We start from the raw sequence: 24,183 nt of genomic DNA, 5'->3' as shown, positions 1-24,183 counted from the left end.
AGAGGGGTGTGTTACAGCAGGATTCCTCTCTCTCTCTCTCTCTCTCTCTCTCTCTCTCTCTCTCTCTCTCTACATAAGGCTGATGAGTGGTTGCAGTGTGGGCTGAGAGTGGAAAGCTTCCATGGTGTGCGTCTTGTCCCACAGACACACACATACAGGAACAGTCAATTTTGCACATATACAAAGATCTTCTTTACACAAACACACATCTTCATATGATCATTCCTACTCCATTATATCAATGCACACACAGTTACACACACAGTTACGTACTTGCTTGCACACAAAGACATATCATGCATACACACACACCTCCAGCAGTAACATCTTTTCCTCTCATCTGGAAACATTGTAGTTCCAGTCAGACCCACCACTGTTGCCATGGTGACCAAAATAGACTAAATGTTTTTGACTGCACATCGAGGCAGTAAAACTGAAAATGGTAAGTTCTGGCATGATTTTTCTTTGTAGACTTTATACAAAACAGTCATCAGGAACTACGCTGTAGTACCAGTGACAAGCACCGATTTAGCTAAAAATCATAATAAACTGTTTTCAGCCGCCTGAGGCAGGAAGTGCATGCACAAACTTGGCACACACTTGGCTGAGGTAACTGCTCTGGCATTGTTGTTGCTGCCATGGTTTCTTGTGCTGGTTGATAGTCAGTGGTTCACCACTGGCTACGCCCAGAAAATCTAAATATGCCCACATAAAACATCTCTGAAAGGAGACTTCTAGGAATCACACAAACACAGACTAAGAGTGATATTCTATTTACATAGATCTTTTACAACAAGGTTTAGGGAATGATATAAGAAAACAACCAGCAAAGTGAAGGTGAAGAACTCCAAAATGCAAACTGGAGTGATATTTGTCTTCTGCCATCTCCAAGGCATTACTGCTTTAACAAAGGGTCAATTACCCTAAGATAAAAGAAACTCTGTATAAATTATAATTTCACAGGACTACACCAATGTGGTTACAAGTTTTAGCTCCTCAAGCATGTCTTCTTGTAAGTCTGCATTCATTTATGTCAGTGTTACAATATTGTTGCACAGTTATGCAGTACAAGTGTACATTTATTTGAAAATGACTGACACTTGCCAACATTCAAGAAATAGTTATAGTCTTTATACTTGGACCAACGTGGAAATGGAAATTTGTTTTTTCTTCTATTTAATTTTATTACAGAGAAAAGTAAACCTTTGTCTGAGTGCCAATCAGTATACATTCAGGCCTAAACATTTGTGCTGCACTGTCCAGCAGCTGAGTGGACAGTGGGACAGAAGTCACCATGTACGCACGGAATGAAATCAGTGTGTTGTGCTGACAACACAGAGTAGCAGCCAGCTGATCTCAGCAACTGACACCCAAGCATACACAATGATAGGATTCAATAGGAACTACAGGCTTCATATTTTTGGCTACCTAGATTTAAGGTGTAATTACCTCCTCACTTCAAAAATGTTGATCTATGAGGTTACAACAAATACATAAATATTAAAAGCCTAAGCAGGTATGGGTGCTGTAAATTAGATTCAGCTAGATGGCCTGTATACATGACTTCTGTTGCATTGCTTTTCTGAATGGTCCCTGTTGAAAAACAAATAAAATCTTCATATTATTTCTGTTAACAATGTTACTGATAACATTCTGTCTCACCCCTGGAACTCAAGCCATTTTCTGACGCCACCAAAATATATATTTTAATAAGGAAATGATTATCAGAAACATCCGACGTATTGGTCGACTAATGGTTTGAAGTTACGACTGCTAGTCCAGGAACATCTTTAGATTTTGTGTCTGCCCAGCTTTATGTATCAGTTAGTCAGTAAAACAAACAATGAAATGCAGAGCAATTGTAGTAGAAGGCTACATGCAGTAATGACAAGGCAACAAGAACCCCTTGCTGGTACAGAAATAACACACAGTGTCTGGATGTTGAGGAGGTGAAAATCAGACTCCCTGCAGACGATAAACCTAGATAATGTCCAAAACATGTATACAGGGAAATCAATAACAGGGTTCATCATATTCCATCTTCACTTAGTGATGTACTTGCTTTTGTTGCCAGCGGTTTAGACGTTAATGGCTGTCTGATGTGTTATTTTGAGGGGACAGCGAATTTACACTGTTAAACAAGCTGTACACTCACTACTTTACATTGTAGCAAAGAGTCATTTCTTCAGTGTTGTCACATGAAAAGATAAAATCAAATATTTACAAAAAGGTGAGGGGTGTACTCACTTTTGTGAGACACTGTACTTAATTTGATCAAAACTGGGCAACTAGCTTGCATGTAACTGTACTCTAGAATGAGCTCAGAATTTAGGTTTTTATGTTTTTTACTGTGATGAAGGCTACATGACAACTGAAAAATAACAAACTGTATGTACATCTTGTATATACAGTTTCCTCTGACATTTAAGGACAAGTCCTAGAAGATAATGTCCGCTTATACATCTACAGTATAATTAACAGTTTACTTACAATGCATTATGCCAGAGAGCTAAAAAGTGTGTGTATTCATTAGTGCACACACACACAGTGGGTGGTAGGTTGTTAGAGAGAGAGAGAGACAGAGAGGGAGAGAGAGAGACAGAGAGCCAGAGTAAAAGCACTGTAAACACCTCTCAGATGAATGACTTTTCCACCAGCCATGAGTCACTGCATGCAGCAGTCGGCCTACCACTGACAGACTGAGAGGGAAAGAAAGAAAGAGAGATACTGGGACCAGAAAGAAAAAGAAAGAAAGGCATAACAAGACATAAAGAGCAACAAGCACAGCCCTGTATTGTGATGAAACTAATCACGACTACTCCCATTGCTCCAAGACACACTGACTCTGTGTCTCTCTTTTTCTCTCTTTTACACGCACACACACACACACACACACACACACACACACACACCACACACATTATGGTTCAATATGTTTTGCAACTAACCTCATTTTGTAATTTAAGAGCAAACCAAATATGGAAATTATCTTCTTACATGTTTTGCAATGGGCTGAAAGCAAAATGTAGTCTCATTGCCTCACACACACATGCACACACACACACAAACATACACACACACACACACACACACACACACACACACACACTCTTACTCACAGAACCATTACATACCACGTTTGTCTATTTTCCATGGCTCTGAGTGTACCTTCCTGTCTTTGGTGCAGCAGCCTCGTGGAGAACAATGTCCCATTAAATTAGGAGGGTTGGGAAGTCAACACACCAAGGTGAATTCCTGAACTTCCCCATACACTCTTTCCATGTACTTTGGACACGGACAGACACACACACACACACACACACACACACACACATACACACACACACAAACTTGCAGCACAGAATTCCCTCCTGTAACCCAGCTTCCTTCTTATGCAAGCACATTAATCTATGACCTCCTAAACTCTAAGCTGTCAGACTGGGCTTTCCCTGGCACACACTGTATACCCTGTGTGTCCATGTTCCTCTAAGGCCCTGTTTACGTTTACCTGTTTGGCATTAATATGCATCCTGGGTGTGGACAAGTGGACAGCTCCAATTTAAGATCCTGTTAGTGGATTTCAGCTCCGCCTTCAGCACATCATCTGCTGTAGGACAAGCTCTCCCAGCTGAGCGAGCCTGACTCCACCTGCAGGTGGATCACAGGCTTCCTGTCTGATCTCTGATAAGAAATCATGCATATGACTGCAGAAACTGCCATATTATAGCTCTTGTGACAATCTGTGGGGCCATGTCAGAGGCCTGGACCACAGGCTGTTTAAGCAATTTACAAGACCCAGTGCATTGTCCTTAAGATTGAAACAGTATGTAATGAATTGAGCTATTTTCCAGCACTCCTACCTGTCAACACAGCTGTTCAGGAAAGCCACAATCCCTCATGCAAGGTCAAGTTTACCCAAGATACAACAGTACAATGCCTTCATAAAACTGCAATCACGCTGCAAAATAAGACAATAGGCAGGAGGTTCCCCCCACTCACCCTCAGCTCTCATACCTCCACCTCCCAGCCAACACTTTGATGCTATCATCTTCCTGCTAAACAGATGTTTTTCCAAGACTCTGAAGCATCATCCCACTTGTACAATTACTTGATTCATACGACAGCAGAGAAGTATCTCCCTTTTCCACACCTTACACCCCCCCACCCTGTGTGGTCCTTTGTTCTGGCTCTGTTGTGTTCCTGTTTTGACCCTAAAGGCGTGTAGAGGGGGAGGAAAAGACAATATGTATAACAAGTTTTGTCCCTCATGCAGACATTCAGGAGCCCAGTTGGATGAGGAATTGGTGGGAGCAAGCTGGAGCATTGTGTTTACGAGGTGAAGGGGGCACATAAGAGAAAGGGAAAGAAAGGCTCCCTCATCTGGAATGCAAACGGGGAAAGGTGAGAAAACGTGGATTGGACAATGGAAGAAGAAGAAGAAGAGCATAAAGTGGTGCTGTGCACTAGTGCTTTATCAGGGCGGGCTAGGGTCAGGTCACACTAATATGTTTGGTATGAGCAAACAGCATGGATATATTTTTCAAATGAGACATTCTGTGCTGTGGGTTATGCTAGTGTTAAGTTCATGAAGTGGAAATGGGTCCATCAACCTGTTTTATGCCATTCTACCTATTAAATGTCGAGTAGTACAATGTCTTACCAGGTTCTACTTTACTGTAGACTATGGTTATTACTTGCTTGATAATCAGACTGAATTGCCATTTTGTTTGAGTTTAGTTCTTCAGCCTGATCATTTTCATGTTGGGTGATTTCTTACCAGGGGGGTGGTGATTTCTTTTCATTTAATTTCGGAGCAAGTGATGTATCTGTGCCCTTGACATAATTTTCAGTTGACACTGAAGTTGCAGTCCTGTTGCTAGGAGCAGTTATTTTAATGAGTCAGACTCCAGTCATGAATTTGATGACTTTAGACTTGCAACTTGACCTTGACTTTAACACCAGTAACTTGTAACCTCACTTGAACTTTAGCTTTTGGCCTTGGAATAACTTGATATCCACCCCAAAAATGTAACGCTTCTCTTGCTGTCAAAACATAAACAGCATCATGCAATAGATTCAGTTCAGAAATGAGAATGATTGTAAATGTGTCAGAAGTGTCATATACCAAGAAGAAGGGTGTGGCTGTGGCTCTGGAGGCGGAGCGGGTTGCCCATTAATCAGAACAGCGGCAGTTCAATCCCTCAGTATTGAAGATATTGCTCCCTAAGTATGAATGGCAATTTCTGTTTCTGATGAACAGAAACCTTAGCCTCTCCCATCAGTGTGTGAATGGGTGAATGTGACGTAGTGTAAAAGCGCTTTGAGTGATCAGCAGACTAGAAAGGTGCAATACAAATACCGACCAATGACACCTGATCGGTTTTGTTTCAAAGCAATAAACACAAATATTAACAAAATCCACTATCTGTTTCTTTCAAATTTAAAATGGCATTACATTTGCTGTAACGACTTGACTCTTGACTTACCTTTCTTGATTGCGATTTGACTCAGGACATAGCCAACACTTGAGACTTACATGTAAATTGAAAAACAATGACTTTATATTACCTCTGGTTTCCACACCCATAGTCCATGCAACAAAACAGATTTCACATTTACCACTTCTCATTTAAACCAAGGGGAAATTTACTGAAAATTAACTGAAACACATCTCCATGTTATACCATATATGTCCTTTTGTGGTTGCTAAAGTAGGTAATTTAGTGTTTCTGGATGCATACAACAGGAGGTAGACATGTACCTCAAAACATCAACTCATCCTCAACCGGACGGCAACATCTTGGAGCTCTCTCCTCCCCTTTGCATCCAGCCAGTGTGTGTTTCTGTGTGTCTGTAATCGTTCTGCATGTGCATGCACTATGTATTATGTACGTGCAGCTTTGCTCTCAAACTGTTATTTAGTTTGTGTAATGAATCTAGTTGTGAATCTATTTCCATTTCCATGTTTCCATACCTTTGTCTCAGGCATTTTCTTTGTCACGTCTCCTTCTGGAATGAACCCCAGAGTCTTGTTTCAGATTCCACTTGGTCTTGGCCTCTGCCAAATGTAATCAGCCCACATTAGGCTTGCATCAGTTTGCCAGTGTGTACCTGTGCCCATAGAAAGGGAGGTAAAAAATGCTCAACTAGACAAACATGCATTTGATAATAGTGAAGTCATTCCATTCCATTTACCAGTACTTCTATCCCAAAGATAGTGCTCATGCCAATTCACAACCCTTAGCTAACCAAACCCTAATTCTAACCCTCCTGCTTAGTGTCAGCCTAACCTAAATGGACATCATTTACCTTCAGATGAACCTAAAGCTCATTTTTACCATAAATCTGCACTAATCAGTCTTTTATTAACAACGAATAAAAGAACATCAACGTTTTCACTCATAGTGAAGAAGCTAGAGAGAACCCCCTGCCTCTGCAGTTCCCCTCAGCGGTTCCCCCGCTTTTCAGTGTCTTTTCAGTCATTGTTGGTTTACTGTCACAAAATCAGCTGAGTGCGTGGGGTTGAAAGGTTGGTTGACCCAAATGCAGGACACGGAGGCTGATTGGTACAATGATTTATTAAACAAACAAAAGGCGAGCTCACTTACACAGTGTGACATTTACAGCCCACAACGTTAGTGTTTGGTTCAAAAAATTGGACTTGGTTAGCTTAGGTTAGGTTAGACATAATCAACTTTATAAGGTGATAATATATCAGTATTGTGTTTACAGCTTGTTCCACTGCTCCCTAGTGGTAAGATAAGTATTGGTGCCTTAAATGCATTTATCACATTTTTATAATCTTGTGACCATATTTTGGCCAAACCAAGATGACCCATGTGCGTCTAGCAGTTTTATAGTTTTAGTAATGCCAATTTTGGGAGATATCTTGTTATATTTTCTAAAGTAAATAATCAGAACTGTAACAAACCCTACTACAACGTGCCTTCACATGTGCATTTTACACAGGTCTTATGATGGAATATTACTGATTATTTGTTTTTGTGTGCCTTAACTCTTATAATAAGAATTGTGGCTAATGAGCCACTGTTGATTGCTATCATTTTTAAAAATAAAATAAAAATATTTTCTACATTTATGTCTAACTTCAGATGTTTATTTGAATTATGAATCATTACCAATATACTAAAAGTAGCAAATAGTCACTCAGTGAGAAAGAAAATCCTGCATCAAGACGCATGAGTAATTTTTTTATAATGGCATCGGAGTCCTCTGAATCAGAATCGGATTGCGAGGTGCCTAGAGATTCCCACCCCTAGTATTTACTACATCTCAGCCAAACTCATAAAACCATCAAATATGTCAACTTTACAAGTCCATCAACTTAACACACAATGTGTGCATTAGTTGTAGTCTGTGCTTGCTGTTGGAGTTGCTCCAGATTCATATCTCAAGAAAGATTTTTCTGTGTAAATTTCCAGTTAGTTTGATCGTTTATACTTTATGTTTTTTTGTAGATGACAGTATATGTTTTTCTTGCTGCCTGATACCTCTACCTATCACACTAAATTGCATTGACAACCTGTATTTTCTCCTCCACAGGATGAAGTGAAGGTTCCTTCAAAACTCAACATCTCTAAATCCATGAAGGTTTCTGAGTCTGTCTCAGGAAGCAGAGGAGGCAGTCTGTTAGAGCTCAAGGAAGCTGTGGAAGAGCCTGGAGAAGAGGGAGGGGAAGGAGAGAAGGCAGACAAACCCCATGTAGACCTCTCATCAGATGAGGAGGGGGTGGAGATTGAGGAGACCATTGAGGAGTCTCGTGCTGAGCGCATCAAGCGCAGCAGCCTGCAGCGCGTACAAACCCTGAAGACGGTCTTCTCAAGGGAGAAGATGGATAAGACCAGAGCAAAGACCAAAGAGAACCTGGAGAAGACCAGGCAAAAAACCAAGGAGAACTTGGAGAAGACAAAGCAGAAGACAAAAGAGAACTTGGAAAAGACCAGGCAGAAAACAAAGGAGAATTTAGAGAAGACCAAGCAGAAGACCAAGGAGAACCTGGAGAAAACACGTCACAACATTGAGAAGAAGATGGGAAAGCTTGGAACGCGCATGAGTGTCAACCCTGAGCGCAAGCAGAAGATGCAGACATCCCGTGACAAGATGAAGAAGGCCTTCACACCAGACCATGTCGTTTATGCCCGGTCCAAGACTGCGGTGTACAAGGTGCCCCCCTTCACCTTCCACGTCAAGAAAATCCGTGAGGGCGCCGTTGAGGTGGTCCAGGGCACCGAGATGGTGGAGGTGTCCCAGGATGTTGAGCACTTCAGTGGGGTGGATGAGGAAGTTGAGGGTGCAGTGGAGGTTGAAATGGAGATGATGAATGGAGGAGGAGATGACGAAGAGGCTGAGGAGGATGAAGAGGAGGACAGCCAAGATGCCCTGCAGGAGCATGAAGACAGAGATAGAGACAGCAATTAGACAAAGATCAAGGAATTGGCCAAGATCCCAAGAAAATCCTTTTCACCAACCCTGAGGTTCTTTTGTGTAAGCTGAATAAACTGTGGGGATTGAGAAGATTGCTAAAGAATAATTAATTACAAATTGAGTCTTATTTTTATGAGTTTGGCCATTTTCTTACCAGTTACGATAACATTGTACTCACTAGAGTAATTGGTGGGATCTGGAAAAGATGGGGCCATCAATGAAAGTTCACTGGGTCCGTCAGACGATCAGACAGGTGGTTAACAAGCCAACAATTTATCCAGATTATCTAAACCACTTTATTTTGAGGTAAAACAGAAAGGGCACAAAATATCAGTGATAATCCTTCATTAAACACTATGGTACACAAAGTACTGCATGTAAAAGTTGAGCAGGGAGGTGGCAACATTCATTGGTTTTCTCTTCCAAATAAATTTGCCTAGACTGTGGTTTTGTTTCCATCCTGCCTGATTGTCTGACTGCTCATGTCTCATGACTCACCACACTTAGCAGGTAGACTGACCATGGGTTGTGGCGGTCCCAGATCCCAGCAGTTAACTTGGTAAAGACAGTGTTTATATTACCAATAGGACTGGTCACCAAAACTAATAAAATAAGACCTCAATTGGGGGTGAAACATTTACAAACTGAAATTTGACTTTATTTGACTACAGGTTTTTCTTTAAACATCACAATGTAAAAGCCTGAAAATCTCCCCATTTTTGCAAAAGCACTTCAAGGGTTGTTTAGAGTCCATTTGAGTTTGAGTGATGTGATCAACATCATTCCCACTGTAAGAAAGTGTAAATTGTCAGTATTTCCTTTCCTACTTCATTTGTCAAATCAAAACACTAACCACTCACAGCTAGTGGGATTATAATATGAATATAAACCATCTCCTGCCCACTGAATTTCAGCAGTGTTTGCTGAACAACAATGAAAATGATCTCATGGACTGTTGGGTAGCAGATTCCCAAAGGCCAAATTTCATTCACACTCTGAGTGCATGTTTGTATTAATCCAGAGAGTCCTTGTATTTTTGGTAATATTAAATATCACAGATTTAAAACTATTCCTTTCAACCCCTTTGTTGTTTAAATACTGAAGTATTATCTTACTCAGCTTAATTTAGTCATTAATTAGAAGTACAGTTTCTCTGTTGTATCATTTCTAGATTTTCATTAGCTCACAGTTAAGTATTTGTGTGTGATTTTGTATATGATCACAATTTAGACTAAGTTGATGTCATCTCCTTTTCATTACTGACAGAATGTTGCCTAATTGCTGTCTTTTCAGCACACCTTGTTTCATGCAGTACCCTTGTGTGTAACATTTTATTGCCAGTGTTCCCAAAGAACAACTGGTACCCATGAAAATGAAGGTCTGAAAAGCATAAGAGAGAGATCATTCCATTCAGCTTAGTCCTTTACATTTCACTCACCAATGGTATTCACTTTGATCTTTTGCTCATGAGAATGTTCTTCTTAAAAAGTGTTTTGTGTGAAGATGTGTTTCATAAATAAACTTAGATAAGGACCAATACTTTCAGCAAGTCTCACAAACCTCTGGGAGAACCAGTTTAGGCTCTTGTCAACACTGTATTCTCAGGACTATGTTTCAAAATAAGGGTGTGTTACTGCTGCGGTCTGACACTGACCCCTAGTGTTCAGTCATCTCGCTGTAATATTCTCTGCTCCAGATTAAAGGTGTATTTCACCAGATCTGCAACAAATGACAATTTCACTCAAATATCTCCACATAGGTTTACACTATTGTCCACATTTGTTTGCTTGGAACAAGATATATAAATGTGTTTCATTTATTCACCACTATTGGTGGTATTTCATGAGTGCCTTGCGAGTATTAATTCAAGAATTAATGTGTTACGTTCTTATTTTTCTAGCATTTTCAAGAAAACTTCCATCCACCTAAGCATTTTCCAAAATAACAACTAATCCTGGTCAGGATAGTGGTGTTTAGAAGATCTCACAGCATACTTTGGACTGAGGGGCCAACATCCTGGACAGGTCAGCAGTATATCAAAGGGCTAACAGAGTGACAGACACAAGATACATTTGTGAAAATAAAGTTTTTTAGAACTATTGCCAAAGTTGACCACATTGCCACAGTATTTGTACTGTAAAAGTTTAGTTTCTAGATCAAACACGTCACAGTTTTGTTTGTGTTACATTTTTTGTATATAATGTGAATTACTGCCAATGCAGCTCAGAAAGCATTTTGATTTGATTTTCCTGAGAGTCTCTTGTCTCCTGCTGCCTGCACTTCTTCTGCATTTAGCTTCTCGGGCCAAATCATTATGATCTTAGCGCAGCTTTCACAATGCATCAAATGACATTGGCACTCTTACATGTAAGCAAAGATAAAATATTCTCTCAGTGGTTTCGTGCTCACCCATTCAAAGGGGATTAACAGTGCCATGTCTGTGAGCAGTAGGAGCAGTAACAACATGCAGCTCTGCAGAGGCCTGTGTCAGTGGAACATAAAATGTAGTTCACACCTAACTGTTTCCTTGCTTTTGTTTTGTTGGTAACTGATTCCTGAAAAATGTTTAATTGCTTAACCACTAATGATTTAATTAATAAAAACAATTTGGTTTGCAGTTTCTGTGTATTTTTATTGAATGTTAGCAGAAAACGTGAAAGCACAAAGAAGCCTGTTGATTACAAAGTGTATATACAGTAGATCTGAGATAGTCTGGTTATTGTTATTAACTTTATCAACAGATTCAAGTTTAACAAGCTGAATGTCACATTGAAACATTGCTACAATTATGCAGGGCTTTTGTTCTCACAATGGATTTTTATTCTTTGTCATTGTGAAATATTTTGATAAATCATAGATCTTTATTACCACAAGGACCACATTATATACATGTCTCAAAGTGATGCCAGTAAGAAACAGGTGCCCAGTCTTAAAGGTCACTGGTTAGAATTGAAGGCAACGTAATACTGATAGTGAATACTGAATATGTATTCATATTCAGTGGACACTGGAATTATAATCAGCCATAGGACACAACAATTGGAAATACATCACATCATATTTATTATATAGAGAGTAAGACAAAAGATACAAGTGTTATTTTTACCACACAATAATGTAATAATAAGATCAATATATTTTAAATACCTATATCTACAGAGTGTATGTATGTATGTATTATTTCACCTACACTACATAATAGCACTATATTTAATAATCAGAAATAATAAATAAACTGATATTAGAAATATTAATGTGTTTTTTTGTGCAGCTTTGCTCTCAAACTGTGATTTACTTTGTGTAATGAATTTAGTTGTGAATCTATTTCCATTTCCATGTTTCCATACCTTTGTCTCAGGCATTTTCTTTGTCATGTCTCCTTCTGGAATGAACCCCAGAGTCTTGTTTCAGATTCCACTTGGTCTTGGCCTCTGCCAAATGTAATCAGCCCACATTAGGCTTGCATCAGTTTGCCAGTGTGTACCTGTGCCCATAGAAAGGGAGGTAAAAAATGCTCAACTAGACAAACATGCATTTGATAATAGTGAAGACATTCCATTCCATTTACCAGTACTTCTATCCCAAAAATTTCTCAAAGAAAGTCATTCAGCTGAATCAAGCAGGCTACTAGCCAATCACAACAGTGGAGGGCGGGACTTGCCGCAAAACGGATGGAATGCGTACCAAGCTGTCAGACGCCGTCTGTTCTGAAGTGTAAATACGACCGGAAATGGAGGGTTTCTGTACTCAAACGAAAATCTAAATTTAATAACACCCACAATTGTCCATTAAAACATGTATGTAGTATATTATATACAGAGTAAACTACAACAACATAATAATCGGTGAATAAACTGATATTAGAAATATCAATGTGGTTTAACAACTGTTTTATTTTGGAATTTAAAATCGGAAGCTGTGTGAAATATTCAGTTCTGGCTTGATGCTGGTCAACAACAGCTGCTTTGCCAGAAACCAGAAGGCAGTAAGAAGTTGGCGATGTGATATGTACACCAACTAACCTGTATTGGGTTTGAAAGTGCATGTGTGCTGTCCGCTGCTCGTCTATGGTGTTGCTATAAGCTCTGCTGCAGTCTCTTGAAAGGTGAGTTGAAGCCGTTACAGTTAACGTTAGCTGTTAACCACTTGTGGCGCATGAAAGTATAGTTTTGGTCGAGCGCTGTAGTGTTTGAGTGGGCTTTTCTACTATGCTAGCTAGTCGAATAGCTTCCCTTCGATAGCTAGCTAACGTGAAGGTGCCTTGTACCACTAAAGTAACTCACTTAATGTAAATTCACTGTTTTCCCACTCAGTGTGTGTTCAGCAATACACAGAGATAGCCATTTGCAAGTTTGCTACATAACATTATAATGTCCTGCCAACGAGTCAATCTCAATGAACAGTAAAGTTAACAAGCTAACTTAAGCTATCTCTCAAACTTGTTGGGAGAGCAAGCTTCCATGCTGCAGACTGAAACGTTCCGCTTTCAGCTTAGACAGAGGACTTTGTAGCCTAATAAGTGGACTGACGTTACTATTATTCTCCTCTTGTAATGAGTTTTCTCGGCTAAATGGCATAGTTTGTCATGTTGTTTTAAACATTTGTTTGGCTAAATAGTCACACATGTCACCAAGCAATTCCTTAAGTAGTCTCAGCTTTAATCTACACTTATTCTACTTTCAAGTCTTAAAGTTGACAAAAATATGCTAGTACTGAGGTGGAACCCCCTTATAAATTCTATATTATTTATTGAATTCTGTTGTTATTGAACATCACTTCTCTGGAAATGTCCTTAAGTCTGTTAGTGGGTAGTCACGAGTCCAACATTTTTAATACATCATACTTTTTACTCTTACTTGAGTAGAATTTTGGAGAAAAATCATTACTTTTACTCCCTTTGAATACATTCATCCCAATACTTTAATTTATTTAATATTTTATGCAGTCATGATTTGTTAAGAAGCAGGTGGTCAGCTGGTCCCAGGTCTGCTGGCAGTCTGTTATCCTACTGCAGCCACGCCTCCACATTAGTGTTCAAAACAGCAGTGGCTTAAGGTACAGATCTGGGAATTTAATTCTACCCTTTATTTAATCCTCAAGAATCATTGAGGTTTCCCTCATTTGTAATGATGTTGACGTATAGACAAATACACAGTTAGAAATTCTCAGTGAAAACAATTGGAGACTTGAAGTGGTTTGAGATCATGGTCTTAAATTGTAAAGGGGTAGTGATAGTGTCAATCTTCAGAATCTTATTTAGATAATTGCATGTTTTTGGTACAAAAAAACTAAAGACAGATTTTCCAAGTTCAGAATAAACTGTGGGATTTGAAGCTTAAGACGGTTAGAGCGAGTTTGGTACTGTCCCGCAGTCCATTCCATAGATGAAATATAGGGTGGTCCAATAAGGGCTTTGTGAGAGGTCCAACCAGTTTTCTTATACAGAATACAATGGTGAGTGTCACAGAAGTTAAAGTTAAAATAATAATATTTATTCAGCTTATGAAGTGCATTTGTAAAACTGTGTTAAAATTACTTTGCATTTGCCTGTGTATTAGAACACAAATTTGTAAATCGCATTTTTAATTTGTAGATCATGTAATACATGTGACCATTTTGAGTATAATTTCTCTCCATATCTTCTCCTGCCATTCTCCTGCTTCCACAGGAGCACCATGGCAATGTGGATCCAGGCCCAGCAGCTGCAGGGTGAGGCGTTGCACCAGATGCAGGCACTGTATGGTCAGCATTTTCCCATTGAGGTGCGACACTACCTGGCCCAGTGGATTGAGAGCCAGCTCTGGTATGCAGTTGATATTGCTATTTTTCAATGGTGTTATCAATCCCTTTGGACAGAAGCTGCCTGTTTTTTGTTTTTTTGTCGTTAAATTTTCTTTATGACATAATGTAATATAATCTTTTTTTTTTTATCTATCTATCTATCTATCTATCTATCTTGAATGATTGCCCCTGAATATTATTCCTGTCAGGGTCTAAAAACCTATACCGCATTTAAAAGGTAATGCAACTTTTCTTTGCATTAACATCATGACAGCCAATGTCTTATGTAAACATGTAAAAAACATATCAAATGTGCATTCAAAGTTTTAAAGTATGACCCCATGCACAATTTACATAAAACAGAGGAGTCTTGTGTAGGAGTCTCTAGGGGTTCTCCTGTTCTTTTACAAGCAATTCCATGACTAGATATGTTGGTTGGGTTACTAAACTATGTATCGTGTTATCATGTGCAGTGGGCAAACAGATTCTGCAGACACACAACACATAAAGCAGCACAACAACGTGTAGTGTTTTTACAAGAGTAGGCAACGCAGACCTTTAGGCTACATCCACAGAACAACGTTTTTGTTTAAAAACAGAGTTTTAAAATGAAAACGATCCCTGTCCAAAAATGTCAAGTCCAGTTATTTCTTTCAAGTTTCAAGGCTTAATTCTCCTGAATGAAAGTTGAAGAAACCAGATGGTTAATTGTGGTTACACTATTCTTTATGGTCAGAACATGCCAAACAGTGGATCACTTAAAATTTTTAGAACATTCTATTTCAACATAAAATCTTTCTTCAACAAATATACATGTGTAAAATAAAGTAAAATCTTTTTTCAAACCCTCATAATCACAATTATTTTGGTCAATACTGAGATCAGTTATTTAACAGGATCACTGACTTTCTTGGGACACATCTTTCATTTCTTGAACCTTTAAAATGTAATACTCTTTAAAAAAAATATTAAATGCGTTATACCAAAATCCCTAATAGCCCATGAAATAAGAAATAGTAATGCAACTGAGGACGACAGCAGCGCAGTTTTGCTGTGTGTGTGCGTGTACACGGAGTGGAGCAGAGCAGGTAACGGGTGAACTTCTCGAGTTGACAAAGTTACATTACAGAACATTGAAATAAAAGCATGGTGTTTTGTCGGGATGCCGTGACCTAAACCAACTGTGAGAAAACTATATATCGGTTTGACGTTAGAAGACACAGACACAGTGGATATTTTACAAGCACCGACCAGGTAAAGCAACACTGAACACACCTGGTTTAGAATAACTAGCCTATCCATTCATCCATTTACTATACACACTTATCCTTTGGCCTACAGGGCAGTGTAAACAAATGCCATAGTCTTAAGCAAGGTTGAATAGGAAATTAAAGCAGTTACAACCCCATTATGTTGTCTCAAGCTGAACTAAACATCACAACTGCTGAGAGGGAGTTTGGGCTTTTATGGAGGGATGAGAGCCTCGACTGTAAAGGAAAGGGGGGCGCTGGATTTTAGACAAAATGAGTGTCATTGTGAAACGGCTTGCGGCACAATTATCGTTTTATCTTAACGAACTAGTTTTTATAATCGGTGGAAGCCAAAGTTGTAATTGAGATTAAAATTTAATTAACTGCTCAACGCTGTGTTGATGCGCTGCACTTTTTTTTTTTTTTTTTTTTTTTTTTTTCTTTCTTCTTCTATATCATAATTTATATTTGGGGAGGGAGGGTGTCAAGTCAGCTCCATTCAGAAGTCTCAAGTCCAAGTGAAGTCACAAGTCTTCTTTGATTTTGTCGAGTCTAAAGTAATCGTTTTTTGTGACTCGAGTCCAAGTCATGTGACTCAAGTCCACACCTCTGCAATACAATGAAAAAAGAGTAAAATAGAAGAGTAGAAGTTGCAGTGCAAAGCCTCAGATTTGATTTAATAAAAGGCAGCGGCAAAAAAATTCTTCAGCCTTGATTTAAAAGAACAGAGACTTTCAGCATAGCCGCTGATTTCTGGGAGTTTGTTCAAGATATATGGAGCATAAAAACTGAATGCTGCTTCCAGGTTTAGTTTTCACTCTTAGGACAGAAAGCAGACCTTTCCCAGACCACCTGAGAGGTCTGGATCGTTCATAACATAGCAGAAGATCACAGATTTATTTTGGCCCTAAACTATTCAGTGCTTTATAAACCAACAGCCATGTTTTAAATCAGTTCCCTTGACAGACAGCAAGCCAAAGTAAAGTAGGGCCCGACCGATATGGGATTTTTAAGATTGATTTCGATATTTAAGCATTTTTAAATCTGATGTGCTGATATTTTGAACAATTTTCTCTCTTTCCCTTTCTTTAAAGAAATACATAACATAAACAAAGATTATCCCTAACATTTGTTATGTTATAACATCACAGAATGCTGAATGCAGAATTGCACATAAAACATGAGCTTGCTTGAGATTTGTCTGGTTCCCAGGCTTTGGCATTCATTCTTGATTTGATCACCACAAAACCACCACCTGGCTCCCAGCGCAACACAGACTCCAACATAAACTCCACGTAAGGATAAAAACCAACCACAAAGTTTTATGTGCTGAAGCCCATCAGGCCAAACAAGAAACAGATGATTACTATAGTATAGCCTACTACAGTTGTAATGTTATGGCTTTCCACAATACTTCACCAACTAATGCACCCATATTATAATCCTGTGTACCACCGGTATGTCAGTGTTGATTTTAGCCTGCAAGAAATCAGACCAACACATCAGATCCCACAGATCACATCAACTAAACGCAGTCAGTGTAACATTATCATGGAACGAGCATTGATTAGTACAACCTAAAGCAAATGGCCACTTTCACACTGCCTTATTTTCCGGGAGGATTGTTGCAATATGCAGCTTGCCTCGTGTCTGAAAGGTAACGTTACGGAGCCGAAAGGGGGATTGAGTTGATCTGCCAAGAGGAACGTGAAAAAGTGAAAAGCCACAGCTGGCATGCCGGTATTTCCACGTGTCGCTTTCCTTATGTGGGTTTTATCACTGGACTACTTCAGAGTGTTCAGACACAATGCAGTAATGCCAGTAAACACAACCTGCCATTACTGCAGCTGTTTTTTTTTAACATTTTGCTGTGTTTAATTGCAATAAAGGACTCAAAATTATGCAGATTTGTTAAGCAAATAAATTGATATTTTGTCAGGTCTGCCAGCATGACAACTACTTTAAAAATGTTTGTTCACAGTATAAAGTACAACGATAGCTGGAATAAAGTAACTGGGTGCCCTCTGAAGCTAACAACAGTAGAAACTGGTAGCACAGTGGCACACTGCTGAAGGCTGAGCAGGACTGGACGGTTCGGAGTCATGTGACTATACGCGGTGTTTCATGGGGAAAGTAGATGAACCCACACAATATTATCAGGATTAAATAACAGAAATAATCTGCATGGGAAAATTTACGTCAGTTAGAGGCTCTGAATTTTGGTTTTGATTACTTTTCAAATAACTGTCTGATAGAGAGGACAGAGGCAGCTTGCAAACACCATAACATAAAAGCATGGTTTTGCCTTAAGTGTTGTGGGCAATATGCTTATAATGCTGAGAAACTCCTAATTTTTATAAATTGCGTCAACATTTTGGCAGATTACATGATATTCCACGTTTTACTGTTAATAGCTTTTTTGTCAAATTCCACAAATCAATCCGCAGTTTAAGCTGCTCTGTTATCTTGGTCTAACCAAGTTTCAGTAACAAGCATGAAATTAAGATGTGTTCGATGACAAATTCATCGATTTTTAAAATGTTTTTCCTGCCAAAGACCTGACATTTAAATAGGTTACATTTATTGATTTAAAAGCATTATCTGCCCAATTGTTTTGTGGCAGGCTATGGCTGACGAGGAGTAGATACTGGATTTTCTAAATTTGCAGAATCTGTTAAGTGCTTCCTGTTTTTAGCAGATTCAACTTTCTTTTTCTATGACCTACCAAGACAGGAATTTTGAAAACTGCTGGCACACTGGGCCCCAGCTTGTCCTGGGAATAGTCATGAGCCAATAGTGAATAAGAGAATGATTTTGACATCATCTTCGGGGGGGATGCCAGTGGTGGAAGTTTAGGGGAGAGAAAATGGAGTAGGGCGGGGTAAGTTTGGTTTCAGCAGTGACCAGCACTTTTGGGTGGTCATTGAACTCCCAAGAGGGGGGAGAAGGGTGATTTGGATGGGGTTTGGGGTGTTGAAGAAGGTGACTCCCCACAGGTGGTTGTTGGTGAGATGGGAGAAGACCTCTGGGCTCTGATGTCTCCCATGATCAAAGCTCTCTTTATTCAGGCTGAGGTGGTTCTCCTTCAAGCTTTCTGCCTCACTGTGTTATGTCTTCGTGTTTTGATTCCTCTTGTCCTTGGCAGAGGGAACAGATGTGTGAAGCAGAAAGTAAAATTGGTTAGAGATTAGCTTAGAGGCAGTTTTACCACTGACTTGTTAAGGCAAAGTCAATCTGCCCTAAAAAGATGTCTGTGGTCCCAGAAAACCTGGTAGTTGGGGAAGTTTGTTGCCCCCGTTGGTGCTGTCCACGGCTGTGTCCTACTAACAACAGTCAAGAGGCACTCTGGCTGGATGATGAGGCCAGCCAGTTGCATCAAAGATCTCAGGACACTGCGATCTGCTTGGTAATCTTCCTCCCATTTCCCAGAGGAATGATTTACTCTTAACGGTGTGTTAGCAGGCTCTTGTCTACTGTTTTGAGTCCATGCTAAAGTAGTATTGTTATTCCAATGTGATAACATTCTTTATCCGAATAAATTACAGTCGCAATGATTTACAACCATAATTTCTAACAGAAAAAACAAGAATATCAGCAAAAGTATGCCAGCGGAAGAGGGAGCAAAAAGCGTCTGCACTGTAACAAAGCAGGAAGTCAGTCAGTCAAGTAAAGTTTATTATCATAACATCCTGTAATGCGTGAGGTCTTATTTATCAGATATTTTAGAGACAAAGTTGATTAGCTTTCTGTACATTATTTAGTCCTAAGCTAGCCAAATATTTCTATCTGTCACTCGATTATTTCAACAATTCATCACCTGGTCAGGTGCCGTCGTGCTGTTGGTAGGAGACATAAGTTTTGTTTTACGGTGGACAGACTGACATTACAGTGGTTTTCTTTTAACTTGAAATAATCCCATACTTTGGACACTTTATTCTTCGTCCCTCACTATTTTCTCTCTTCCTCCAATTTGCAGCATCATCAACATCAAATCACATCGTGTTCACAGTGTAAGGGCGATGTGCGACAGTAATAAATGTCCGTGTGAAACAGTGTGCTATAAAGTTATATGGATTAAACAAAGCATTTTAGTAATTGATTTAATCTATGAATTGTTTCAGCCCTACTTTAGATTGTTTAAAAATCTAAAATCATTTCACAGGGATTCAGTGGAGTTGGACAACCCAGCGGAGGAGGCCAAAGCCAAGCGTCTGCTGGACAACCTGGTGGCTGAGCTGCAGAGGAAAGCCCAGCTTCAGGGAGGAGAGGATGGATTTCTGCTCAAGATAAAGCTTGGCCACTACGCCAACCAGCTCAAGGTACCAGTCATCTCTGTAAGATGAGGGAGTTCATTCATTTCATTTAGCCAAATGGGAAACTTGAAATACAATACAACACAAAACAAGCTGCAACGCTTACTCGATTTTTCTATTAATATCTCTGTGACAATATAGCACAGAAATGTGGTTCAGATATTGTCAAAATCTATAGACTCTTATGAGTCTTTATTCTTGCAAGATTGAATGTGACTCACACAGCGAGCATGGAGGAAGAGAAGAGCCCTCCTCTATCACTGTAATTGGTGGGTTTGTGTGTTTGCTAACCAATGGACATCACAGGAAATCACAGACCTACCCATCCCCTTAAACTGCAGAGAAACACTGCAGTTTAAGGAAAGTCCGCAAAAAAATATTGAAAAAGAAGAACAAGACGACAAGTAGAGAAAATAGCGCGGAAGTATGCTGTTAGCGAAGTTCCTGTAGCACTTTTGTAGAGTAGTGAGGAGTATTAGGGAGGGGTTTCAGAACCTAATGGATTTGATTCTCAGGATGAAGAGGATTATCAAAGTAATCAGGGTCCATTTGGAGATCAGTTGAAGTACAATCAAAAAATTACGTTGCCGACTCAACATTGTGATGTCTGTCAGCCATCGCCGATGGCCAATGGCATCGTCTATCGGCCCAACCCTACCCCACACTTCACACTGGTAAAGTTGTGCGGAAGCGGGTGAAACAACAAGATGGCCAAAGACATCAAGCCTGTCCCACAGCAGTTACTGAGTACGACGAACACATGGGTGGATTTGATTGATCAGACCAGCTTTATCAATATTACTCTGCACATCCATCAAGAGTCACTCTCATTTCATCTGTCCATAAAAAAATCTGTCTTTAAGTATTTCTTTGCCCAATCTTGACGCTTCAACTTGTGTGGTTGTTTTTCAGCCTTCTTGGCTCCTCATCTTCATCTTCAACTTCATCAAGTTCATTTGTGCCTTTTCTTCTCCGTGAGCTTTTTGCACTACAGTTGACTACTCGCAATACAATGTTTGATTGTCCAGTGGACACGCCTCAAAGGATTAGCTATTTAAAGAGTGCATCCGTCTAAATGGTATTTTTACAATTTGACTTTTCAATGTCATTTAAATCTCTTCTCCCCCCCCCCATTTTTAAGTTATGAAGCTGCCTAATAATCATGCACACTTTGTGTCATTAACTTTCGCCACACCCTCCCTCATTACACAAATACATATCGCTTGAAATGATTAACTCCAATGAGCATTCTAATGTATATGGTTTGGAGTTGGAAAATATGCATAGAGGTAATTGTTCATACAGAGTACTTACTTGCTTAATAATTGTGCACAAAGTGTATAGCTGACAGAACATCAAGTTTCAACATGCAACCTGGTAACTAGATCAATGCTTACTTCCACAATGTACTACTGTAGCTAAACATCAACACTGATGCAACCGTAGGCTTGAACACCTTTCATTAGTGCCCAGCTACTCTCCAAGAATTTGAAATGAAACAGGCAAATGCATGTTTTTGCTACTAAGTAATCTAAGAACTGGTCCTGACATGTATGTATAAACAATGTGTGGAATGTAGATCATTGTGAAACAATAAAATATTGGTCACATTCTTTTAATATGAAGCAGAAAGGTTGATTATTGCAAATGTTTTAATTGCTTACAATGTGATTATTTTATGAGTCAACAATTTTATAGAAATGACAGTAACTGATGCATGCTATAGACTCTTATGAGTCATGCATGCATGCTAATTGCATGGCGCTGGGCTGTGAGCACAGATCCCACTAGAGAGCATCAGGCCCTCCATCCACCATCCTGGAGCCTGCCACTGACAGTTTGGTCAGAAACATGCACACTAGTGGCCCGCTGGAGGTTATTTTGTAGGGCTGTGGCAGTACTCTTCCTGTTCCTCCTCGCATAAAGGAACAGCATGTGTGACAAGGACACTAGCAAAACGCAAAACTAGAGAGAAATCAATCAGGCCAGATTAGGAGAGAGCAATTGTCTGTGGCCACCACCTGCAAAACCATTCCCTTTTTGGTGGTTGTCTTGCTGTTGCCTCTACCTTGTACCTGCGCTCTAATATTGGCTAAAATGTTGGTATGGTATTGAGTTTAACTACTTGACCTTAATAATGATTGGTGTGTGTAATTATGTATGTTTGTTTTGTGTTATCTCTGCAGAGCACTTATGACCGCTGCCCTTTAGAGCTGGTGCGTTGCATAAAACACATCCTGCACTCAGAGCAGAGGCTGGTTCAAGAAGCTACAAATGTAAGTGTCGAAGAGATTTTTGATGTTTATGAACCAAACTGAAGAAAGCAACATCTGGACCTTTTTATATGTTCTGTGTGTAGGCCAGCTCTGGGAGTGGCGGGCAGGCCATGGACAGCTTGTCACAACGCCACCAGCAGATCAACCAGGCCTTTGAGGAGCTTCGCCTGGCCACACAGGAGACTGAGAATGAACTGAGAAAGCTGCAGCACAGCCAGGAGTACTTCATCATCCAGTACCAGGAGAATCTACGCATCCAGGGTGACACACACACACACACACACACACACACACACACACCACACACACCACACACACCAAACAAACAAACACAAACATTAAGACATGCACAAAACATTTTTGCATCCTGCTGATTTAAAATAGAACTCCCAGTCCAAAAATAGCTTCCACTGAACAGTAATACTGAATGTACACCTGTAACCTTAACCAGCACAGAACCCACTGGCCATCACACATATCTTAGTAGAAACAGACCTGCAAGGGCTAGTTAACAGTTACCAAAGTTACCTTCTTTACACAAAAGTGAACAGCTTTATTCTGATAACTGGTGTGGTTGTAATGCTCTGCGTTCTCTTCCTCCCTGCTGTAGCCCAGCTGAGCAGCCTGTCTTCACTGCCTGCAGCCGAGCGCACCCAGCGGGAGACAACCCTACAGAGCAAGAGGGCCACTGTGGAGGCCTGGCTCACCAGAGAGGCCAGCACACTACAGAAATACAGGCTTGTATGAAGACATGCCACATTAACATCATAAACCATATTGTTCATATTTGTCTGAAATTTTCACACGTTTAAAAATTAGAAACATCCTCATGTTGTGTCAATCATGTAAACAACACACCTTAGTGCTCCCTCCTTTAAAACAGTCTCTGTAATAAACCTAAATGGAAACCTTTTCTGGACCTGTCTTTAGGGTAAGAAAAATCCAGTGCTGGTTTGAATGGACCTATGTGCACTAATTTACTCCTCATAAAGTCTGTGAGGACTGAGCCAATCTGCTGGGTCATTTGGTGGAGCAGCAACTGTTCCGTTAGAGTCTGAGCTGCTTGTATCTGATGCTGGCTGTACATCTCATGCTGTGCTGGTATTGGCCTTCTCCTTGATCACGTATAATATGCAAGTTGCTCTTATGATGCTGTCTGCCAGATCTGAGTTCACCTTCTTTGGACTTTTATAAACTCTGAAACGGACGTTGGGTCTGAATGTGGAACACATGTTCTGATATGCAACACGCTCTTGACAAGATGCACTTGTCCTCTTCAAGATGCGTAGAGAGGGTATGGCTTCATGAAGAAGGCCTCATCTTCCATGATAACATAATTGATCTTCCTCAATTCAGGTGCAGACAGGAGCTCAATTGAATGTGGAACATTCAGTGTTCCAAGCTATGGTTCTGTCCCATCACACAATCTTCAAATATGCCTCTGTCGCTATTCCCGGTAATGGTAATCCGCATTAACTAAAGCAAGGAGGACAGTAGAAACAGGGCCTCAATTCTGACAGGTCCAAGTGTTGATCAACTAAAACTTGATTAAAATAATGATAAAAACTAACAAGGGTATTTGGCACAGGACTAATGCTGGTTTCACATACAACATGATGTGAGTGGCATAAGACTAAATAAAATTTAAAAAATACTGAAAAAATTACCACCAACACACACACACTGTAGTTATGCAATGACACAGGCTGACGAGGGAATACAACATAGACACTATATAAACAGTATTTTACGAAAGTGAGTACACCCACACATTTATAAATATTTGATTCTATCTTTTCATTTGACAACACTGAAGAAATGACACTTAGTAGTACAAAGTAGTGAGTGTACAGCTTGTATAACAGTGTAAATTTGCTGTCCCCTCAAAATAACACATCACATAGCCATTAACGTCTAAACCGCTGGGAACAACAGTGAGTACACCCCTTAGTGAAAATGTCCACATTGGGGCCCAATTAGCCATTTTCCCTCCTCAGTGTTATGTGGCTCTTTAGTGTTAAAAGGTCTCAGGTGTGAATGGGGAGCAGGTGTGTTAAATTTGGTGCCATCACTCTTACACTCCCTCATAATGGTCACTGGAAGGTCAACATGGCAAAG

At 39.8% G+C, this 24,183-nt stretch overlaps 2 protein-coding genes across 2 annotated transcripts in view; both read left to right on the top strand.

The window, feature by feature from the left end:
* The window catches only part of cavin1b (caveolae associated protein 1b), a 29,503-nt gene extending 18,735 nt beyond the window's left edge, over positions 1–10,768 (top strand). Inside the window, exon 2 of the mRNA XM_038735266.1 lies at positions 7,564–10,768. Coding sequence (XP_038591194.1) covers positions 7,564–8,439 — 876 coding nt within the window. The 3' untranslated portion in view covers positions 8,440–10,768. The remainder of the gene's footprint in view (positions 1–7,563) is intronic.
* Positions 10,769–12,383: 1,615 nt separating this feature from the next.
* Positions 12,384–24,183, top strand: part of LOC119916364 (signal transducer and activator of transcription 5B-like) — a 47,099-nt gene continuing 35,299 nt past the window's right edge. Inside the window, exons 1-6 of the mRNA XM_038736353.1 lie at positions 12,384–12,550; positions 14,114–14,248; positions 19,639–19,795; positions 21,976–22,065; positions 22,149–22,326; positions 22,676–22,806. Of these exons, the coding sequence (XP_038592281.1) occupies positions 14,121–14,248; positions 19,639–19,795; positions 21,976–22,065; positions 22,149–22,326; positions 22,676–22,806 (684 nt within the window). The 5' untranslated portion in view covers positions 12,384–12,550; positions 14,114–14,120. The remainder of the gene's footprint in view (positions 12,551–14,113; positions 14,249–19,638; positions 19,796–21,975; positions 22,066–22,148; positions 22,327–22,675; positions 22,807–24,183) is intronic.

The sequence above is a fragment of the Micropterus salmoides genome, unplaced genomic scaffold, assembly GCF_014851395.1.
Source record: "Micropterus salmoides isolate LMB-PRFRI ecotype aquatic unplaced genomic scaffold, ASM1485139v1 Ms_hic_scaffold_21, whole genome shotgun sequence".
Lineage (NCBI taxonomy): Eukaryota > Metazoa > Chordata > Actinopteri > Centrarchiformes > Centrarchidae > Micropterus > Micropterus salmoides.
This window is presented reverse-complemented; position numbering and strand designations above follow the sequence as displayed.